The sequence below is a fragment of the Dipodomys ordii genome, unplaced genomic scaffold, assembly GCF_000151885.1.
Source record: "Dipodomys ordii isolate 6190 unplaced genomic scaffold, Dord_2.0 Scaffold67, whole genome shotgun sequence".
In the NCBI taxonomy this organism is placed as follows: Eukaryota; Metazoa; Chordata; class Mammalia; order Rodentia; family Heteromyidae; genus Dipodomys; species Dipodomys ordii.
Genome location: NW_012267283.1, coordinates 1,146,398 through 1,168,791, shown reverse-complemented (window position 1 = coordinate 1,168,791; position 22,394 = coordinate 1,146,398). Strand labels below are relative to the sequence as shown.

The 22,394-nt window shown below is 39.4% G+C and overlaps 1 protein-coding gene across 1 annotated transcript in view; it reads right to left on the bottom strand.

Moving 5' to 3' along the window:
• The window catches only part of Kiaa0368 (KIAA0368 ortholog), a 133,165-nt gene that overhangs the window by 80,789 nt on the left and 29,982 nt on the right, over positions 1-22,394 (bottom strand). The window contains exons 3-5 of the mRNA XM_013023224.1: positions 21,412-21,426; positions 19,698-19,714; positions 3,382-3,512 (exon numbers count right to left, since the gene is read on the bottom strand). Of these exons, the coding sequence (XP_012878678.1) occupies positions 3,382-3,512; positions 19,698-19,714; positions 21,412-21,426 (163 nt within the window). The remainder of the gene's footprint in view (positions 1-3,381; positions 3,513-19,697; positions 19,715-21,411; positions 21,427-22,394) is intronic.

Here is a 22,394-nt window from a genome sequence, read left to right as displayed (position 1 = left end):
CAATATAACTATGGAATAAGCAAACTAATAATCAAAGGCAAATTGATAAACTGAGGCTGTTGCTGGCTCTGAGCTTTTTAAACAAATACCATCTTTTTTTAAAAAGTATTTAAACTGGCAGCCAACCCTACATTTTGAAGTTTATAGTTGATATCTTCCTTAAACAAGTTCATTTATCACTCCAAACCTCAGTTTCATCCATAAAATGTGAAAAAGATTTACCTCACAGTATCATGTAAAAATAACTCCATAGCGTTTTCTTGACAGAAAGTAACTATTACTATTATTATACAAATAATAAGTGTATCATAACTATTGCTATTATGTAAATAGTAATAATGAGTAGAAATAATTTGAATAAAAGTAGAAATAATACACTTAACAAAAGGAAAATTATGCTGGGCGCCAGTGCTCATGCCTGTAATCAAAGACAGCCTGGGCAAGAAAGTCCGTGAGACTCTTATCTCCAATTAACCACCAGAAAACTGGAAGTGGTACTGTGGCTCAAGTGGTAGAGCGCCAGCCTTGAACTGAACAGCTAAGGGAGAGCACCCCGGCCCAGAGTTCAAGACCCACAACTCACAAAAAAAAAAAAGGAAAATTAACATAAAAGTTGGTTTGCAGCCAGGCACCGGTGGCTCACACCTGTAATCCTAGCTACTCAGGAGGCTGAGATCTGAGGATCGCAGTTCAAAGCCAGCCTGGGCAGGAAGTCCGTGAGACTCTTATCTCCAATTAACCACCAGAAAACTGGAAGTGGTGCTGTGGCTCAAGTGGCAGAGTGCTTGCCTTGAGCTGAAGAGCTGAGGGATAGTGCCAAACCCAGCATTCAAGCCCCACAACCGACAAAAAGAAAAAGAAAAAGAAGAAGAAAAAGTTGGTTGCCTTTCAAAATGGCCATAAGAAAAGCTTAAACCTGGGCTCAGTGATAGCATTTTAAAAATCCTAGGCCAACTCCTAATACCAAAAAAGAAAAATAAATAAATCTTTGATAGTATTAATAAAATTGGAGACAGGGAGCAAGAATAAATTTTTTCCATTAGGAACAAAGAATAAAATAAAAAGAAAGGAAAGGATATATAATCTAAAATGTAAAAATGATTAGCCAGGCACCAATGGCTCACCCCTGTAATCCTAGCTACTCAGGAGGCTGAGATCTGAGGATCACGGTTCAAAGCCAGCCTGGGCAGAAAAGTCTGTGAGACTCTTATCTCCAATAAACTACCCAAAAGGCAAGAAATGGTGCTGTGATTCAAGTGGTAGAACACTAGCCTTGGCCAAAAAATGCTCAGGACAGTACCCAGGCCCTGAGCCCATCACAGGACCAGCAAAGAAAAAAAAAAAAAAAAAAAAGATCATCACAGGTTCTTTTCTTAAAAAATACAAAGAAACAAAATATTCTAAAAAAAGCAAATGAGTTTAAAAATCAATACCCACTGAAATTATGAATCACAGTAAAAGGCTCTGTGGGGGGGCAGGAGAGGGTAAAGGAGGATGCATCCAGCCAAAGAAATGTATTTGCATATATGAAAATAGAACAATGAAATTTGTTGATACGGTTTGGGGAAGTAGAGGAAAACAGGATGAATTTGATCGCAATTACAGAATATGGGAAGTGTCACAACTTGTATAATTAATATATGCTAAAAGAAAAATCATTTTTAAAAAGATGAAAAAAAAATACTCAGCCTGAACTAGTAAGAGGTTCTCTGTCTCCTGGCTTCTACGGTGGGTCTGCTCCCACATATCTCCAGCAGCCTGAGCCACTGTGCCACTGCCTCCCACTCCCTTCCACATTGGTACCGCTGACTCCTGGGTTCCTCCTACCTGTCTTCCTCTCATCCACTGAACACATTATGATGGACTTCTGAGTTCCCTGAAGGCACCACACTCAGTCTCAGCAAAAAACCCAGACTCTGACTTTAATGGTCTTCCTTACCTCTCAGCCTTGCTGGTTACTGAATGCCATCCTACCAACAATCTAAATCATATCCCCTGAATCCTTTCTTTTTCTATTTTAGCAAGAATCATAAACTATAACTATGTACTATTTACCTGATTGGTTAACACCAATCTCCCCCCCATAAGAGTTGCTTTCACTCACCAATGCATGCCTAACAGTCAAGATTATTAATAGTAAGTAACCGGACTAGTAAAACTAAATAAATAGACATCAACTCATGAAGAGCCTTTTAGACCTTGCTAGATAAGAGAAGGCCACCCTCTCTACGGTATTTTTACAATTAAAAAAAACTTATTAAAAAAACAAAAAATAAAAATAAACAAGTGAAGGCCAAACAAGGTTTTAAATAGGAAAGTGACAAAACCAAACACACATCTATCGCAGTAAAAGATTAACAACAGGCCCTACAAATATATGACAAGAATGTCATTCCTTCCTCTAAACAGACATTCTTAAAGATACTCTTTCCCCACTGAACCTAAATCAGGCCTCAGAATCCCTCTAAGGTCAGACCTCCAGGAATTCACTGCCAACTAGTTGGAGATCCTTCCTTAAGAGATGAAACCTGATGATAGCTAAAAGACTAGAAGATCTATTATAAATATACCAGAAGACTACTAATGAACCATGTTATAAATCAAAAGAAGAAAACACTACATGTATAAGAGTTTAAAAAATAAAATACCGATGTTATAATTATCCATCACTTTTAAACAGTCCTTTACAAATTATTAAAACAGAAGCTATACAAGAATATTCTGCTTTTCACCAGGCGCCAGTGGCTCAAGCCTATAATCCTAGCTACTCTATGGGCTGAAATCTGAGGATCACAGTTCAAAGCCAGCCCAGGCAGGAAAGTCCGTGAGACTTTTACCTCCAATAAACCACCAGAAAACCGGAAGTAGCACTGTGGCTCAAGTGGTAGAGGATACGCCTTGAGCTGAAGAGCTGAGGGACAGCGCCCATGCCCAGAGTTCAAGCCAGAAGTTCAGAGTTCAAGAAGCCAGAGTTCAAGAAGAAGAAGATGATGATGATGATTCACTTTTCAAGACAATGTTTTTGCTTTCTTTTAGTTAAGGTTATCCTTATTCACTGTTAGCAAATCACTAAAGAGTATTTTTGCCCTTTACCACACCAAATCCCATATTAGAATCAAGATATAGATTTCAAACCAGGCCTGTACTCAGTCTAGAATAATCTATGATTATTTTATCTGCCAAGTGAATAGCTGGGGCTAAGTGTAGCTATGCTAAGCATACAAACTACTTTTACATCTTGAAAACTGGTTTTATACTAATTATCCACTTTGAAAAACTGTTCTTAGAATCATGAGCCTGTATTTCAACAAGAGGAACAGAAAACTCATTCACAATACATATCCATTTAATTTCCCCCAACAGTCCCAACATATTGCTTACCTTTTTCCGCACTCCTTCTTGGGTGCTGGACAGTTTGAGCAAAACAGGAGGAAGGAATTTAGATATAATATTTTGCAACTGTTCATCTGTTTCAGCATGGCCAAGTCGTAAAAAGACCCGTTCAAGCTGATCTATAATATAAAAAGAAAACAAAACAGAACTTGGCAAATCAAACTTAATCAAGACTATTTTTGCTTACTTTTTTTTCTATATTGCAGGTCCTCAGTCAGAACTAGTCCTATACAGGAATGACTGACAAAGTTTAGAAAGCAGCACTAAGAAAGTATTGTACCTACTCTGTTCTTACAACTGTTCTAACACTTAGTCTCTAAAAACAATAAAAAGGGCTGGGAAGGTGGCTCAGTGGTAGAGTGCTTGCCTCGCATGCATGAGGCCCTGGGTTCGATTCCTCAGCAGAAAAAGCCAGAAGTGGTGCTGTGGCTCAAGTGATAGAGTGCTCACCTTTAGCTGAAGAGCTGAAGGACAGCATTCAGGCCCACAATATAAGTCCCACACTGACAAAAAATAAATAATAAAAAATAAAAATAAAAATTTTAAAAATGAAAATGGAGGGCTGGGAATGTGGCTTAGTGTAGAGTGCTTACCTAGTACTCAAGAAGCCCTGGGGTTGATTCCTCAGTACCACATAAACAAAACAAAACAAAAAAAGTGGCACTGTGACTCAAGTGGTAGAGTTCCTTGAGACAGTGTCCAAGCCCTGAGTTCAAGCCCCAGGACTGGCAAAAACTAAAAATAATAAGAAATAAAAATGGAAATAAAGCCAAAAGAAACAGTTTGTTGCTTGTTTTGTTTGTTTTGTTTCCCAGTTAGTCATGGGGCTTGAACTCAAGGCCTGGGAGCTGTCCATGAGCTTATACGCTCAAAGCTAGCATTGTACCACTTAAGCCACAGCTCTACTTCTAACTGTTAGGTGTATGGACCTTCCTGTCCAGGCTGGCTTGAAACTGCAATCAATCCTCATCTCTCAGCCTCATGAGTAGCTAGGATTACAGGAGTAGTCCCCAACCAGAGGTCTCTTTTTACATACAAAGTTGTCAGAGCAAGGCAAGGAATTTCAATCAGATGAAACCATTATAAGGGACTGTTAAATTTTTAGGTCCTATATAAACACCTACACAATTCATTGTAAGGGACTGTTAAATTTTTAGGTGTTCTTAGCATGCATGGCACTCTAGATTCAATCCCACGACTGGGGGAGGGAAACCAGATCCTACAATGGCATTGCTGAGTTTGGTTTTAGGGGGTAGGGTATTTTGGCTTGGTTTTTTGGTGGTATTTGAACTGAGGGTGTTGCACTTGCTAGGCTTGCTTGGTTATGCCTGAAGTCTCACAGATTTTCCTGCCCAGGTTAGCTTTGAGCTGAGATCGTTTGAATCTCAGCCTTCTGAATAGCTAGGATTACATGCTCATGCTCATCAACATTATCGTGACCTTGATGGTCATGTTTGCTTTTTTAAAATTCTTACCAAATTATCCATAGCAATAAGGGTGCTTCCCATGTGTCTCGATTTGGGTGATAGTTGCACAAATATACACATTCGTAAAAAGACATCAAGTTCTACACTTTCATATTTTTATTGTATCATTTATACTTCCATTTAAGAATATATTTATAGAAGCCCTTGTTTACACCGATTAAAATACTTGCAGATGAACTAATATAGTTACTGAGATTTACTTCGAAAATAGGAAGTATAATCAATAGAAAGGAGTCATATCAATGAAAACAAAAACTGGTCATTAACTGATGATAACTGTTCATTTTTGTGATAAGATAGAATAACTCTTGTTTCCCTCAAATTTCCCATAATATTCTTCTAAAGGATGACAGATTGGTCAATTGATTCGTCCCAAAGGCAGAAGCACTGAAATCCTTGTAGCCACAAGGAGTCATTTTAAATTACCAAAAAAAAGTAACGTATTATTTAAATATTTCCCCATAAGAAAAAGTTAAAGACCTTATGAATTCACTGGTGAATTCATCTTCATAAACTCTTCCCTAACAGAAAAGTAGAAAGGGAGTACTTCCTTCCTATTGTTTTACAAGTCAGAATAACCCTGAAACCAAAAAAGGGCATGCCAAGACAGAGAAGTAATGTATGTCACATGAACATACGGGCAAAAAAATAACAACATCAAAATTATAAGTAAAGGGGCTGGGAAGGTGGCTCAGTGGTAGAGCACTTGCCTTGCATGCATGAGGCCCTAGGTTTGATTCCTCAGCACCACATAAGCAAAAAAGAAAAAAGCTGGAAGTGGCACTGTGGCTCAAGTAGTAGAGCACTAGCATTGAGCTGAAGAGCTGAGGGACAGCGCCAGGCCCAGAGTTCAGGCCCACAACCAGACCCCAAAAAAAAATTGTAAGTAAAATAGGAAATCAAATCCAGTGGTGCATAAAAAAAAGATGGCATATCTAAAATGGGACTTACTCCAAGAATGCAAAAGTGGTTTAATGTAGAACCACATTAACAGAATAAAACAATAATGTGGTCATCTGTGTATGTTCAGAAAAGGTATTCATGTTGATTAGATAGAATGAAATTATCCAGTTGAATAGGCTAGAAAGAGAACATCCTTAAGCTGATGAGAAAGTTAACAAAATTTACAATAATATTAACTTTAAAAGTAAAATACCAAATACATTCCCCTTGAGTTTAAGACAAAGATGTTCACTACTCATATTTGTATTGCATATATTCACACCATTAAGAAAAATAAAATGTACTAAAATTGGAAACAAAATAGTTTCACTATTTACAGATAATATCACAGCACAAAGAAATTCAAAATAATCTACAGATAAATTCCTAAAATAATAAAATACATAAAAATTGATTTTTCTATGTAACAGCCACAAATCTTTCAAAAATGAAATTTGAGAGTCAAGTATGGTAGTATACATTTGTAATTCCAGCACTTAGGAGGCTAAGAAAGTAGGCAGGCCCAGCTACATAAGTAAATTTTAAAAATTAAAAACACCTATTACAATAACATCAAGACACATCAAATGCCCAGAAATTAATCTAAAGAAAGATATTCAAGAACTATGTAGAAAACTAAAATATACTGCTGTGGGAAGGAAAACCAAAAGAATAGCAGATTCACAGACCATAGAACTCAGTACAATCGACAACTCCTAATCCAAAAATCTGAAGTGTTCCACCATACAAAATTTTCTCAGATAATATGGCCTAACTGGACGTGACTGGTCACAGCCAAAACGCAGGTACCCTACATGTACTGTATGAAATCACCTTCTGGCTCTGTGTAGAAGGTGTTTATATTGGTTTAACCCCTAAGATTAGGGCACCAGTGGCACATGTCTGAAATCTTAAACTGCAAAGGAGACCAAGATTGGGAAGATCACAATTAGCTTGGGAGGCAATTCAAGGCCAAGGCAGACATAAATGCAAGACCTATCCTTAACCAATTAATTGGAATAGTGATACATGCCTGTCATCCTAGCCACATGGCCAGCCCAGTGAGAAGAGTCTGCAAGACTCCATCTCAACGGATGTCTTTCATTCCAGTTATGATGGGAATTGTAAAATAGGCAGATCTCAGTCCAAGCATTGGCCCAGCTACAGGCAAGACCTTATCTCAAAATAACCGGACAGCAGAGGGGGAAGACCAGAGTAGTAGTAGAATACCTTCATGGCAAGAGTGTGGCCTGAAGTTAAAACACTCCAGTATAGCCAAAACACTGGTGGTCCCAAGCCTTTTGCATTAGGATTACTCAACTTATATCAATAAGTTGTCCATTCTCCCCAAACTGATCTACAAACACTATAAAGCAGTAACAATCCAGCAGATATTTTGAAGAACACTCAAAAGGTGATTCTACAACTTACAAAAAGGCCAGGATTTGCAACGATGGTTCAAAGAAAAAAAACGAGAGGAGAATTTGCCCAGACTTTCCAAGATGATCCTAAAAAGGAAAATGAGCTTAGCCAGGCACCAGTAGCTCACCCCTGTAATTCTAGCTACTCAGGAAGCTGAGATCTGAGGATTTCGGTTCAAAGCCAGCCCAGGCAGGAAAGGCCGTGAGTCTCTTATCTCCAATAAACCACTCAGAAAACCTGGAGTGGCACTGTGGCTCAAGGGAGAGAGCGCTAGCCTTGAGCTGAAGAGCTGAGGGTACAGCGCCCAGGCCCAGAGCTCAAACAGTAAAAAAAAAAAAAAAAAAAAGGAAAAATCAGCTTAGATGACCAGATCTCAAGACTTACTTAAATGAGAGAAGGAATGGGTTAGGAGTGATGGGTGGCAATGTTGTTAGACACCTTGCATTCATATACTGTTTTGTGGAATGCGAACTTCTTTGTACAACTACTTAAAGATAATAATTTTTTTAATGTAAAAAAAAAGACTTACTTAAAGCTGCAACAGTTCAAAGTCCAGAATGGGACAAAAATAAGCCAGATGAAAGAAACAGACAGACAGACACACCTACACTCACACCCCCCCCCCACACACACACACAGGTCATCTGATGTGCAACAAATTTTACTTACTGCAGTAGAGATATAATGCTATTTTTTAAAAACAATGCACTTATTGCAATATGGAAAAACAAGTCTTACCTCACACCATATATATATATATATATATATAAATATATATATATTGATTTTATATATATATATATATATATATAATCAATTCCTGGTAGATCACAAATCTAAATAAGAGACAAAGCTGTACATCAGTGCTTAAGCATGCACAAGATCCTGGGTCCAAGCTACAGGACACATTTTTTTTTTAATCCAAATATGAAGGATAAAACAATGAAATTCCTCTCCCTAGAATTTTCATTGGTAATAAGAATATTCTCATTAACTTGAAACAGAAAAAAGTAATCTTCCAATGAGAAGATTGGTAAAGACGCCTAGAAAATATGATTTCAGAAACCCAGTCTCACAGATAAGTTTATAAATGTACATTTGAAAATGCATCTGAAAGAAACATCATAATCCGACAAACTAATGCAATTTAAATAAAAATACATCAGTGATTTTCCTTCTTGCTATTTTCATATACTTTTGAAATATGGTTCAGTAAAAATCTATTTCTTTTTGAGAGTATAAAAATACTTTTAGAGAATCCATGTTTTAGCCATGCATAAAAACTCACATTTACAATTTTTAGAAGGTAGCAATTAAAAGGATGGTAGCTCAAAACCAGAAGGACAAAAAGCATCAGTAAATGTTTTAAGTATAAGGGAAAAAATGTAATTGCAGACTGTGCATGTGTTTGCAAGTCCTAGAATTTTTAAGTGTGAATTCAAGGAACCTTAGAGAATATGGAAGGATACAAATAAGACTATCTGATTTCAAAGAAAACCCCATGTCAAAAATTACATTCATGAAGGGAAAAAATTACTAAGAATGTAAACACATTCATTTACTTTCATTTAAATTAAAGGACTGACCCCTACCCTGTTTTCCCAGGTGCAGACAGACATCAGACAATTCACTAAAGATACACACAGACTACTTTCAGGCAGGGCAATCTACCTAAGCTTGGCTATAAACATTCCGTTGTGGAGACAAAGGAAAAAGCCCCCACCTTCCTAGACCTACCAGTTTTTTCATTAACCACAACCTCCTTGCTAAGACCTCATAAAAACCCAACTCCTGTTCCACCTCTTGGCACAGTCCCCAAGGGGTCAGACTGTGCCTTTCAGTTGTATCTCAATAAACAGTCCTTGCCTGTGGAAGAAGATATAGTCCAGTCCAGTCTGTTTCCTTTCTTTCTCCTCCATTTTCCTAACACAACTAGTTCCCTAATTCCTATTATTCATCTGTCTTTAGTTTCTCTAAAGACAAAACAGAAGCCTTCCACCTGCCTCCAAATATAAAATGAGCAATAAAAGTTTAAAAACTTGGAGGTAGGTATTAGCTCAGTGGTATAACTCTTCTTAGCCTAAGTTAACTCCAAAAAAAGAAGAAAGTTCAAAGACTTTACTGTTTAGCTATCTTTAGCCACTTTTATTTCTGAAAACATTAAATTGTTTGAGAAAATTTAAACTGTCCAAACAAACCACTCATTCTTCAAAACTCTTATCAAAAATATACAGCTTTTTCTTACTTCTGAATTAAGGAGGAAAAACAATTTTTCCCCACCAGATGGATAAAGCAATATCCTTCAATTAAGGGTTTTTTGTGGGGGTTTTTATTCACACCATTATTTGTGGGGGGTAAAAAAACATATCAGAAGCCAGGTACCGCAGGCTCACACCTGTAATCCTACTCAGGAGGCTGAGATCTGAGGATCACAGTTCCAAGGCAGCCCAAGCAGGAAAGTCCATGAGACTCTTATCTCTAATAAACCACTCAAAAAACCAGAAGTAGTACTGTGGCTCAAGCGGTAGAACCTTGAGCTGAAGAGCTCAGGGACAGGGCTCAGGCCCAGAGCTCAATCCTAGCTACTGAAGAGGCTGAGATCTGAGGATCACAGTTCAAAGCCAGCCAGGGCAAGAAAGTTGTGAGACTCTTATCTCCAATTAACCACCAGAAAACCAGAAGTGGTGCTGTGGCTCAAACTGGTACAACACTTAGCACTCACCTTGAACTGAAGGGCTGAGGGATAGCATCCATGCCCAGAGTTCAAGCCCCAGGAATGACAAAAGAAAAAAGAAAGTATGGCAACATACAACTGCCTAAAGGAACACAGAGTACTATGTTTAAGATAGTAATAATCCCTATAGGGGAAAGTTCAGAGGATTCTTTGTAGTTTAAGTCTATGTCAGTACTAGCTTACTTTATAAATATGAGCATCTCTGAGTGAACTAAAAAGAGAAAATTTTGGGTTATTTCTGAAACACAGGTTTCAGATATTTTTAAGGTCAATTAAATTTTCTACATAGATCATTATTCTTTTCTGAATATGAAAACACAAGCTGACACCGGTGGCTCACGCCTGTAATCATAGCTACTCAGGAGGATGAGATCTCAGTATTGCAGTTAGAAGTCAATCCAGGCAGAAAAGTCCCCTGAGACGCTATCTCCAGTTAACCACCAGAAAACTGGAAGTGGTGCTGTGGCTCAAACTGGTACAGCACTAGAATTGAGCAAAAGAACTCATGGACAGGCCAATGACAGGCCAAAAGAAAGAGGGGGAGGGAGGAATGGAAAGAAGGATAAGGAGGGGGGGAAGGGAGGAATAAAGGGAGGGAGGGAGGGAGGGAGGGAGGGAGGGAGGGAGCGAGGGAGGGAGGATACAAATTTCAAAATATGAATGAGAACCTAAGGTGGCAGAGTACTTGCCTATTTAAATGAGGCCAGGGTCTTAGGCAGAAGCTAAGGTTGAAGAGAAAGTTCAATATACTTCGACCATTCATCCTCCCATCATAAATCAGTAAGTAGTCCAAGGCTACAAGATAGTTTTTAAATGCTGACAAGTTACACAGAAATATACTAGGCTATAACAGACTAATTTATAAAGAAACATTCTTCCTAATGTATAATTTCTTTTCTTCTGATTCACACACACACACACACACACACACACACACACACACACACACTTAGTCACATGACTTTGTGTGTGTGTGCTGGAGCTCCGGCTTGAACACAGGGCTACATGCAGTCCCTTAGCTTTTTTGCTCAAGGCTAGTGCCTTGAGCCACAATGAGCCACAATGCCACTTCTGGCTTTTTGATGGTTTCTCACAAATTTTGCTCCCTGGGCTGGCTTCAAATTGCAATCCTCTAATGCTCAGCCTCCTGAGTAGCTAAGATTATAGACATTAGCCACTGGCACACAGCAGTCATGAAGCTTTAAGTCTCAGAAAAACATGGTATAAACCAGATATCTTCATTTATAAATGAAAAACTGAAACTCATGGCCTGGCTGGCTTGCCAAAGGTCACTAAACTAATGACACAGAATCAGGAACCCAAAGAGATCCTACATTCTAGATACATACTAGAAACAGCAATATCACCCAAGTATTATCTCTGAAATAGGTAAAATTAGCTCCAATGTACAGATGAGGGCAAAATAATAATAATAAAAGCCTAGAAAAAAATCATTCCAACCAAGATTACAAAGCTAGTAAGTGGCAGTCCACCTCCAAACAGTGTTTCTTGCAGGATGCCAAACCGCACATGGCTTCAGCAGAGTAGGAGGTACAGAAGATACATAGACAACTATGTACATGACTTTGTACCCTGATCACAGCCATGGTGTTAGGAATGAATCCCTGGCGCACCTTTCTTGGGGCATTCAGAATTGGTATCAAAGAGTCAGTCCTCCTCTGAGTGACTGGTCCTATACAGTAAGCTAGCAGATTTGACATGAGCATCATTCCATAGGAGGAATACAACATCAAAAGAAGTTGTCATGAAAAGAATGACGTGGAGGCACAGAGAAGCTAGAAGAAAATCTGAGTAACACCCTGCTAGTCCCTAGCTCCAAATCCCTCTTGAAGGTCCTTGGTTTCATAAGACTTCCAGATTCCTTGCAAGTACCCATCTTTGCTTAAGCCAGTTTACAACAGAATCAAAAATATTTTTTTTCTGGGGGGACGGGAAGGGGAGCAGGCTGGTCCTGGGGCTTGAACTCAGTCCCTGAGCTTCTTTTGCTCAAGGTTAGTGCTCTACTACTTGAGCCACAGTGCCACTTCTGGCTTTTTCTTAGTAGTTTATTTAAGGTAAGAGTTTCACAGACTTTCCTGCCTCAACAGGCTTGGAACCACGATCCTTAGATCTCAGCCTCCTGAGTAGCTAGGATTATATAGGAATAAGCCACCAGTGCCCAACTTCAAATGGAAGATCTTAACCAAGAAAACAAAGATAGCTGGGTACCAGTGGCTCACACTTGAGTGAGCCCAGTTCTTTTGACCAAGAAAGTCAATGAACATGGAAAACCCTCTCTACTTCAGACTACTCTTCCATCTCCATACACTCAAATCATTGCCACCCAGTTCAAATATCACATTATAGACATACACAAACACATCTCCCTTCTACCCTGGACCTACAGACCCTCACAGACCTCTTTCAGCAATTATTATCACTGGCTACATATTATATAACTGCCTAATCTTCCCTTCCTAAACCCATCAGCAATTTGAATCTGTTTCCATCTGACTGCTTAGTCATTTCTCTGTCTTCTTCCAGCTCAAGTTCTCTTTAATCCTAACATTAACTCAATAGCTTTCAGAGAGCAGGTTCCCAAATACATGTTGGATTCAAGAAACATTATTTCTTAGGTAAAGACAACTGTGTGTGAGTGTATAAACAAGAGAAACAGATCATCTCATATCCAAGCTAACATAGGGAGAACCCAAGCAGCACTTTCAGAAATGGAAGCCCAGAAACTAAGAAACATATGCAGAACTAAGTGGAAGTGACAAGCAAGGGGGAAGGAAGCAAACGAGTACCTCCAACTTCTCATAATTACCAGTTTGAGACTAAAACTATGAAGAAAAAGGAAGATCTGGCTGGTATTTACATTCTATGGGTGATACTTGGTTTTCTGGAAGACCAATTCTGTACATTATAAATCTAGCCCTTAGTTCATCTATTGATTCCTAAATGTCATTTCTAATTATTAAGTGCTACTCTAAAAATTGGCAAAATCAAAGGAGATACTTCTATGATTTTTTTTTGGGGGGGGTCCAGTCATGGGGCCTGAACACTGGGCCTGGGCACTGTCCCTCAGCTCTTCAGCTCAAGGCTAGCACTCTACCACTTGAGCCACAGCACCACTTCCGGCTTTTTTCTTTTTGCTTATGTAGTGCTGAGGAATCGAACCCAGGGCCTCACGCATGCAAGGCAAGTGCTCTACCACTGAGCCACCTTCCCAGCCCACTTCTATGATTTTAAATACAGGCTTGACTTACCCTAGTCTTCAACTAAATGCAAATGTATTTAAAAGGCAAATTTGAAGCCATCCTGCAGTAAACACAAACACAATCATACAGGGAGTGTGCCTTCCCATGATTCCTTCCCTTCTTCATGATTCCTATAGGAGTTGCCTCCATCTAGCCAGGGCAGCCCAAGAGGCAGAACAAGAATCTTCACAATGAAGTTCTAAGCGGAAGGTCCATACTAATGCAGTCATTGCTAGTATCCCTAATCCCCAGAATTGAGGCAACCTGAAAGAGCAGCTTCCTTTTCCCTTGTCAGACTTCCCTCATGGCACTCAGGTCAAGAAAAAATCCCTCATCAGGGAACCCCTTTATCTAGATGCTACTAGTGTCTAGACTCTTTAGACGCTTTTTTATAAGTAGGCATAGCTACAACGCTTTCCAGTCAATGGTATTCACTCCATCATCTCCTTTTACCCCTCCCCTGCTTCCTAAAGCAATTTCAAAAAGTTGGAAGAGGCAAGGCACCTATAATCCTAGCTACTAGGAGGCTGAGATCCGAAGATCGCAGTATGAAGCCAACCCAGGACAGGAAAGCCCATGAGCTGTAGCTTATGTGGTAGCGCACTAGCCCTGAGCAAAACAGCCCAGACGCAGGCCCTGAGTGTAAGTCCCAGGTCAAGCACAAAAATAATAATAATAATAAAATATTAGAAGAACTCTCTTTCCCCATCACTTATTTATGTCAGATTATTCTAAACCTCCTACCCACATGGCTCATAACAAGTCACTCTGGACTTCACCTTGTTACTGCCTCCACTCTGAGACTTATAAGGTAAGTTTGGTTAAGGGTGAGCCAGGTGATAAGACAGGAGCGCTTGTGTACATCTGTGCCCCACATGTAATGAGTGTCAGGATCTCAATGTATAAATACCATCTACAAATAATCCCACTTCCCAAGGAGACCCTCTCCCCTCAGAGCAGGCAGCTAGTAGACATCACTAGAAATCAGTTTTAGTAAGGAGATGAGCAGGATTACTTCAGTTTGTGAAAGCCAAGTTGGGAGAGATAATATACTATGTAAGAGTTCAGACTACATCAAAGTCAAATGTAGGAGATTTAATGACCCACATTAAGCATTTAATTTGAATAACAATCCTCGTTTGGATGTGTAAACTCTAAATATTTTTTTTTATTGAAGTCACTTTTTCAATCCTAGCATTTCTGACTTGAGCTGCTTGTCTTTAGTATGTCACAAAGGCAGTAACGCCTCTCCTACAGGCGCAAAACTCCTTAATAGTTGAAGAACCTAGGAGAAAATAATCACAGCCTTCATTGCTTTTTTTAAACAGCTCTTCCAATCTCCCAGTTTTCCACTTCTTTACATACCTTAGCAATAGAGAAATAAAACAGCACAAATGTATTAAAATTTATTTTAAAGTTGGTCTATGGTTTATAAAATATTCCATCCTTCAAAATTGACATAAGTAAATTAAGGCATTAGAAACCAGAATCAGCAATACACATGCTGAAAAGTAATCAAAGGAACTGGGGAATGCAGTACTTAAATTAGTCCAAATTAAATTAGAAGATAGCAACAAAAGGTACTTTTTTTTTTTTTTTTTTTTTTGTCAGTTGTGGGGCCTGAGCTCTGAGCCTGGGCACTGTCCCTCAGCTCTTCAGCTCAGGGCTAGCACTCTACCACTTGAGCCACAGCGCCACTTCTGGCTTTTTCTGTCTATGTGGTGCTGAGGAATTAAACCCAAGGCCTCATACATGCAAGGCAAGCACTCTACCACTGAGCCACCTTCCCAGCCCCCAAAAGGTACTTCTGAAGTTACAAATCCCAAGCAGTCAGTGGATAATGAGCCCCTGCTATAAGAGAATTACAATCTGAATTTACAAGGTTTTAATCAAAGGGCTATCTAATATCATCCAAGAGTAAAACTGACACCATGTTCTTGTTCTCCCTCATAATGGAGCAGAATCAAATGGCTCTTTTAAAAATCAGTGATATCAAAATAGCAGAATCAGGAATATCCAATTGCCATGATGATGCCTCCTGAATATCTTTTTTCACAAATAATAAACTCCTTACTGATGTTCCTAAGGCACATAAAATCTATTGTGTGGAACATAATGTTACTTGTTAAGTATCATCCGTTGTCTTCTCTTTATTCATGCTGCTATATTTTCTTCTTGCTAATGTTTTTACGTTTATTGTCACAGAGATAGAGGCATCAAGCATATACAAACTAATATAAACTTTACTGATACTCTCAGAATACCTAGGAAACAGAAAAAAGATCTTGTGGGAAACTGCCACTTGATAATCTATATGTTTTTAAATGCTGCTAAAAAAAATGTGCATATCCTCAGGAACTAAATCTACTAACCTCTACAATCAATGTGATACATGGTTTATCCAATCTTGACAAAAATCCTCTGGATCACCAATGGTATGTTCATCCACTCGGACATACGCAATTGTATAAAGAATCTATTATTTAGAACACCAAAAAAGATACAATTAAAAGACTCATACACATAGCTACCATTTTAAGAAAAAAAAATAAGCACTTTTCATTATTTGCTAGTGTCTTTGATGCCCTACTTTGCAAATGAGAAAAAATACTAATTACCAAATATGGAGAAGAATATGTCCAATAAACAGAATTACTGAGACTATGCTAATGCTTAAAAAATACACTAATTATTAAAAGCTTTTTTAAAGCTACAATACCCATACAGTATATTTTTATCATTTGTGTGTATATATACCATAAACATATTAAAATTAAAGAAAGTATCTCAACTATACAATAGTTTTACATGAGTGTTAGGTATAATATGATATTAGGACATTCCAACTGAGAAATACAAATGGCTAAAGCACTTGGGAAACTGAAGCATGAGAACCAAGAGTTTGAGGCCAGCTTGGGCTACACAGAGTTCAAACCCAGTCTGAGCTACACAGGGAAACCCTGTATCAAAAAAATAATTTTTTTAAGTATACCATTCATAATCCTAGCAACCTATGGCCTTTCTCATCAGTCCTCATCTCCTTCCCTAGGCCTTCTGCCTTTTTCTCACTCCCATGATCCCTCATCTTTCCCACTCTCAGGTTATAGAAACAAAGTTTCCACATACCATGGAACCATTGAACCATTTTACATATGAGAAACACAAGCCCTAGAAGTAGTTTTGTGTTCAAGTTTAATCAAAAAGCAGAACCACCAAGATTCAGAACAGCTAACTCCAATTTCGGAGTTATTACCTACTACACAAAACATTTCTCCTAAATACCTCAACATGGATATGCCAATAATTTATTCATTTGGCAAATATTTTAATTGTTGAACAAAAACCTGTATTATCTTTTCCCATTTCCAATTTCTTCCTAAATCTATTTTTCCACCCCATTTTCTCAAGTTAGATTCTTGGAGTCATCATTCATCCCCTCTTTAATAACCCACATCTACTAACTAATAATTTCTGCCTATTTTAGGAATTCTACATTAATACTACCTCCTTGCCAAACTCACTCTCACTGGCCCAATTCAAACTCTAAGTTTCTTTTACTTAGCCACTCTGATGGCCCAAGCTCCCAATTAACAAATCTTCCAGCTCTTGGTCTCTGGATCCTTACAATAAAAGCTATACCACTACCTCCTCTGTTACCCTTACAAAACAAATCCACTCATGTTTGACCCCTACTGTCTATAGAAAAAAAAAAAGTCCATGCCTACAACACCCTGGTCCCAATCTACATACTCAGCATCATCTGCTCTTGCCCCAACACCAAAAATATTTACAAACATTTACACATTATTTATACAAGGCATTTTTACAAACATTAATTCTAGCAATATTATGAGTGTTCCTTGTTATCCCAATTAGATGAGAAACTGAGAGTCAGGAAAGCAAGATAATTTGCTCAAGATCCCAAATAATAATTAGCTATTTCTAAAAATGCACTTTATCCTGCCTCCATGTTTCAGCTCAAAATCCTTCACTCTGGAATGCTATGCTCATTCCTTTGAGGTTTCCAAGATCTAAGTGGCATTGTTAATACTTCATAGAAAATACTTACAGTGATATATAAATGTGTCTCTAATTTTAAGCTCTCTGAGGACAGGACCACAAATTATTCACTCAATTTTAAGACTGACTACTGAATTGGAAAATATGTAGGTAAAACATACCATGTAAGATGGCAAGTACCAAAGTAAATCAAAGTAAATCAAACCATCTAATTTTAACATCTACCTTCTATACAAGACCAATGCCTCAGTGCCAACTATTCTGATTGACACTGGCCTTTATTAAACATTACAGTTACTAAAAGCATTAATGTAAAACAGAATAGGGTAGAAACAAAAAAAAAATGGAATGGAAGTTCATTTTACAAAACAGAAATACCATTGTCATTTTCCATGTTAACCTTGCTATTTGGTTAAGTAACCAAAATCTAAAATACGCAGGCTTAATAGCCTGTATAAAAGATCAGCTCAACAGTATGTAAGCCTGTCATTAAAACGATCATCTCTTTGGAGCTATTTCAGTGTGTCCAGAGAGTCATATTCAACTACACAAGCAACTTCCTAAGTATACTCTAAAAGAGCTACTAGGATTCCTGGCATTGGCAGAGGCTCTCTCAGAAAATATCTGACATGCTGATTATCTGGCCAACTTGTACTTGGAACCAAGTTTTTCCATGGCTATGTCAAATGGTCACACTGAAGAGTATGTGCTTTAAGATTATAGGCGGCTGCTCCTCCATAAATTGTCTTTATCCCAACAAAGATCAGATTCCAAGGCTACCTTCTAATTACAAAGGCCAGAATATGAAACCACTAAGCAGCTGACCAGATGAAAAGCCTTCAATGCTTTCTTCCCTCAGTTAGAAAACTCTGATGACTGCTACTGAAATATAACTACAATGTCAACTTTTCCATGAACTGACAGAAGATACTAGAGAAAACTGTCCTGCACTGAATTTCATTCCATCCCCAAATATGATCCTAAATATAAAGAAGACTATAAACTCTAAGATACTTCTACAGAAGTATCCTTAACAATCCGAACTGTTCTCTTTTTTTGGCATATTATTCAAAAATCTAGTATGTTCTCTTCCACAACAGCAAAACTTTGCCCCATTGTGTGTGTGTGTGTGTGTGTGTGTGTGTGTGTGTGTGTGTGTGTGTGTGTGTGTGTGTGTGTGTGTGTGTATTATAGGAGGTCCTTATTACGGGAGATCCTTCTAAATGCTAGCAAGGAAAAAGCTGGTGGATCTTGTTATAAAATGTTTATTCTCCCTTTCAAGGAGGTTAATAAACTATAGAGCAGAATTAACATAAATTTTGGAATCAGAGAACCTCCCTTCAAACTCTCTCTAGAATGAGAGTAGCTATACCACTGACAATGACAGTACCAAACTTGGAGCTGTCCTGAAAATTCAATGAACAGGTACAAAGCATGGTTAAACTCCCACTAAATATTAATTTTGCTATTATTCTGTTATAATCTGACTCAATGTGACAGTTATGAGATTTGTGCAAATACCATCAATTCGAACAAATCTCAACCCATTATCCATCCTGCCTATATCTACCATAAGAAGCATTACTCAAAAAAGAAAAAGGTACCAGTGGCTCTTGCTGCCACTCAGGAGATTGAGATCTGAGGATCCTGATTCAAAGTTAGCCTAAGCAGGAAAGTCCATAGGCTCTTATCTCCAATTAACCACCAAAAAGGTGGAAGCAGAGCCGTGACTCAAGTGGAAGAGGGTTAGCTTTGAGCAAAAGCTCAGGAACAGTGCCCAAGCCCTGAGTTCAATCCCTGTACTGCCACAAAAACAAAACTTATTCAACTGACAAATATGTCCAGGTGGACATAAGAACATTCATGTTTAAAAACTTGTAATAAAATATTAAGAGAAGATAACAAGCGATCTGCTTCTATTATCATCTACTAGTCAGAAATAATAGCAAGCCAGGTATAGCAGTGAGTGGCTGTAGTCCCAGTCAGCTACTGAGGAGGTTGAAGTGGGATAATCACTTTGAGTCTAGAAGTCTAGCTTGAGCAATAAGACCTTTATCTGAATTTTTTAACATATATTAGGAAAGAGCTAGGGAAGGGGTGACATTGTCCAAAAAGAAATGTACTTATTACCTGAATAACGTAACTGTAACCCTTTGCACATCACCATTTTAATAATTTTTTTAAATTCACAAATATGTATATATGCATATGTGTATATATATACCTATATGTAAGAGTTCAGAATATATATGTATATGTACTCACATATGTATATATAAGAAATATTTAGAAAATTTGCTCCTTTATGGAATTTTGGAACACCTTTTATCAGTTATCTTTCCTTTAATTACAGCCATACTAACAAACTAAAAATGCTTTATTTGAAGTTTCTTAACCAGTATATGGCTTCATGTCAAGATATTCTAAGGTACCAATTACCAAGTATTTCATCTCTCCTGAAGAAATAGAGAAAGTCAACAGATTTCTATGGTGATATGACCAAAGAAAACAATGGAAAGGCAAGAAATGGACGGTCCTCCGAACTATCCCATTAGGTATTAAACCCAGTAAATCCCTTAACCAGCATCTTACCAGGAAATTGACATACAAGAGCACACTGTATATATGCCACTTCAGAATAATATCCAATTCTTCCTCTCATTTTGTTCCCCATCCCCACTAACTGAGACTGTTAACATGTTTAGTGATATAACAGGAATCCAGATACCACACAGTATCAGCTTTAAAATAAAAATCAGACTACTAAAATTGTTACTACTGAGAATACAGAACATAGACATGTTGGCTAGGATATGAAGTAGAACCCTTATAATGGTGGTGGGAATATAAATGGTAAGGCCACTGTCAAAAACAATATGGCAGGTAGAACTTAAGGGTAAAGAACTTATAAGCATGCACAAGGCCCTGCATTCAATTCCAGTGTATGTGTGCACACATGCATGCACACACACACACACAGATGGTCCCCCAAAAATTTAAAGTACAATAGTAGCATAATCCAGCAAGTCCCCTTCTTTGTGTATACTCAAAAGAACTGAAAATCGGGTCTCAAAAAGGTATATATCCATATTCACAACAGCATTATTCATAACAGCTAAGAATCAAAAACAACCCAAGTGTCTATAGAGATGAATGGATAAAAAAAAAAATATGAGCCCAGCACTGGTGGCTCACACCTGCAACCTTAGCTACTCAGGAGGCTGAGATCTAAGGATCACAGTTTGAAGCCAGCCCAGGCAGAAAAATCCTGGTGAGACTTTTATTGCCAATTAACCACTCAAAAGCCAGAAGTGGAACTGTGGCTCAAAATGGTAGAGTGCTAGCCTTGAGCCAAAGAAGAAAGAGAGGGTGGGGGAAGGGAGGGAGGGAGGGAAGGAGGAAGGGAGGGAAGAAAGAAGGTAAGGAAGAGAGGGAGAGAGAGAGGGAGGGAGGGAGGGAGGGAGGGAGGAAGGAAGGAAGGAAGGAAGCAAGCAAGCAAAAGATACATACAAGGGAATATTATTCAGCCTTCAAATGGAAATTCTGGCAAATTTTACTACATGGATGAGCCTTGAAGACATTATGGTAAATGAAGCAAATCAGTCAAAAGACAAATAAAAAATGACACCATTTATATGAGGTAGCACGAGTAGTCAAAATTAGAGACAAAGCAGAATGGTGGTTGCCAGGGGCTAGGAGGAGGAGGACCAGGGAGCTGTTTAATGAGTATAAAGTTTCAGTTTTGCAAGATGAAAAGAGCCCTGAAGATGGATAGTGGTGGTGATTGCACAACAGTATTAATGCACTGGGGCTGTACACTTATAAATGGTTAAGATAGGAAACTTTATATGTGTGCCTTTCCACAATAAAAAAAAATGGTTTTGAAAAATAAATAAATCAGGGAACTTATCTCCTCAGAGCACCTCCACTGGAGCCCACAGTCATGCAATTCAATTCTGTGGCTATTAGCCAGTGTCTGCTTCTCACCACACCAGAAACCTCGCCATCTCTGACTCTCCATCCAGCCCAGAATCACAAGCTTCAGAAAGGGACAACAGTACCTCCTACTCCTCCAGGTCTGTGTGAAAGCAGCAAGGAACCTGCATGTCTCTAGGCCTGTCTCCCTTTTAAAACAAGGATAATTCATACCTACCTGCCACACAGGTTGCTATGAAGGAAAAAGTGAGATCATTTAACATAAAAGGCAGCCAAGCACAAAAGGAACATAAATTATGTTTACAGCTACTTTTATATGGAGATTCAGAAGCTTTAACAGCAAACACAAGCTTGGCATACCACACTCAAGGCTCCCACTGAACACACACATCATTCCCCAAAGACGCTGGCCTTGATTTTTGTCATCTTTGGAAGGGCGGCATGGGGGAGGCGTTTAGGGGGACGGGGGGGTGGGCGGGGAGATTGACGAGCTCACTAATTAATCCTCAAGCATCTTACCAAAAACATAATCAGAAATGATCCTGCGTGTCCTCAGAGAACGGAATATTAATGACCCCAGCGTGGGCCTGCGGCAGACCCGGAACTACACTTCCCACAAAGCACCGGGGCAAACCCGGGTGGTGGACAGGTTGGCCTGGGGCGGGGAGGAGGGGGGGGGAAATTGAGGCTGACCACCACGGCTCCCCCGGGGAGCGTGGATCGCCTTCCCTGGGAAAGCTGCAGCGAGTGTGCCCCGGCCCACCTCCTCCGGCAGCAGCTGTCGCGCCGCGGCCTGCCTGCGGCGGGCAGGACGGGGCCCGTCCCACTCCACCCAAGGGGGAGGGGAGGGGGAACATCGCCTGGCCGTGACCTTTCAGCTGATTCCTGGGGTGTCTCCTCCCCTTCCCCAAAACTCCAAGCGTAGCCCAACCACAGTCCGGATCTGCGGTGGTAGAGGAAGGGAAGACAGGGCGGGGGGTTCGACGGGACGGGTGGACACTGGCCCAAGGCTAGGGGCGCCGACCCGCCCGCTAGCCCTGGACACAGGTCAAGGAGGAGGAGAGGGGGTGCCCGGGCTCCCCAGCCCCGCGGGCCCCGGGCGGATCACGGGCCAAGGTTGGCTCCGCCCGGGGCTCGGGTTTCAATTTCGCAAGGTGACGGTGCAAACCCGAGGCCTACAAGCGCCCGCGGCGCCCCGCG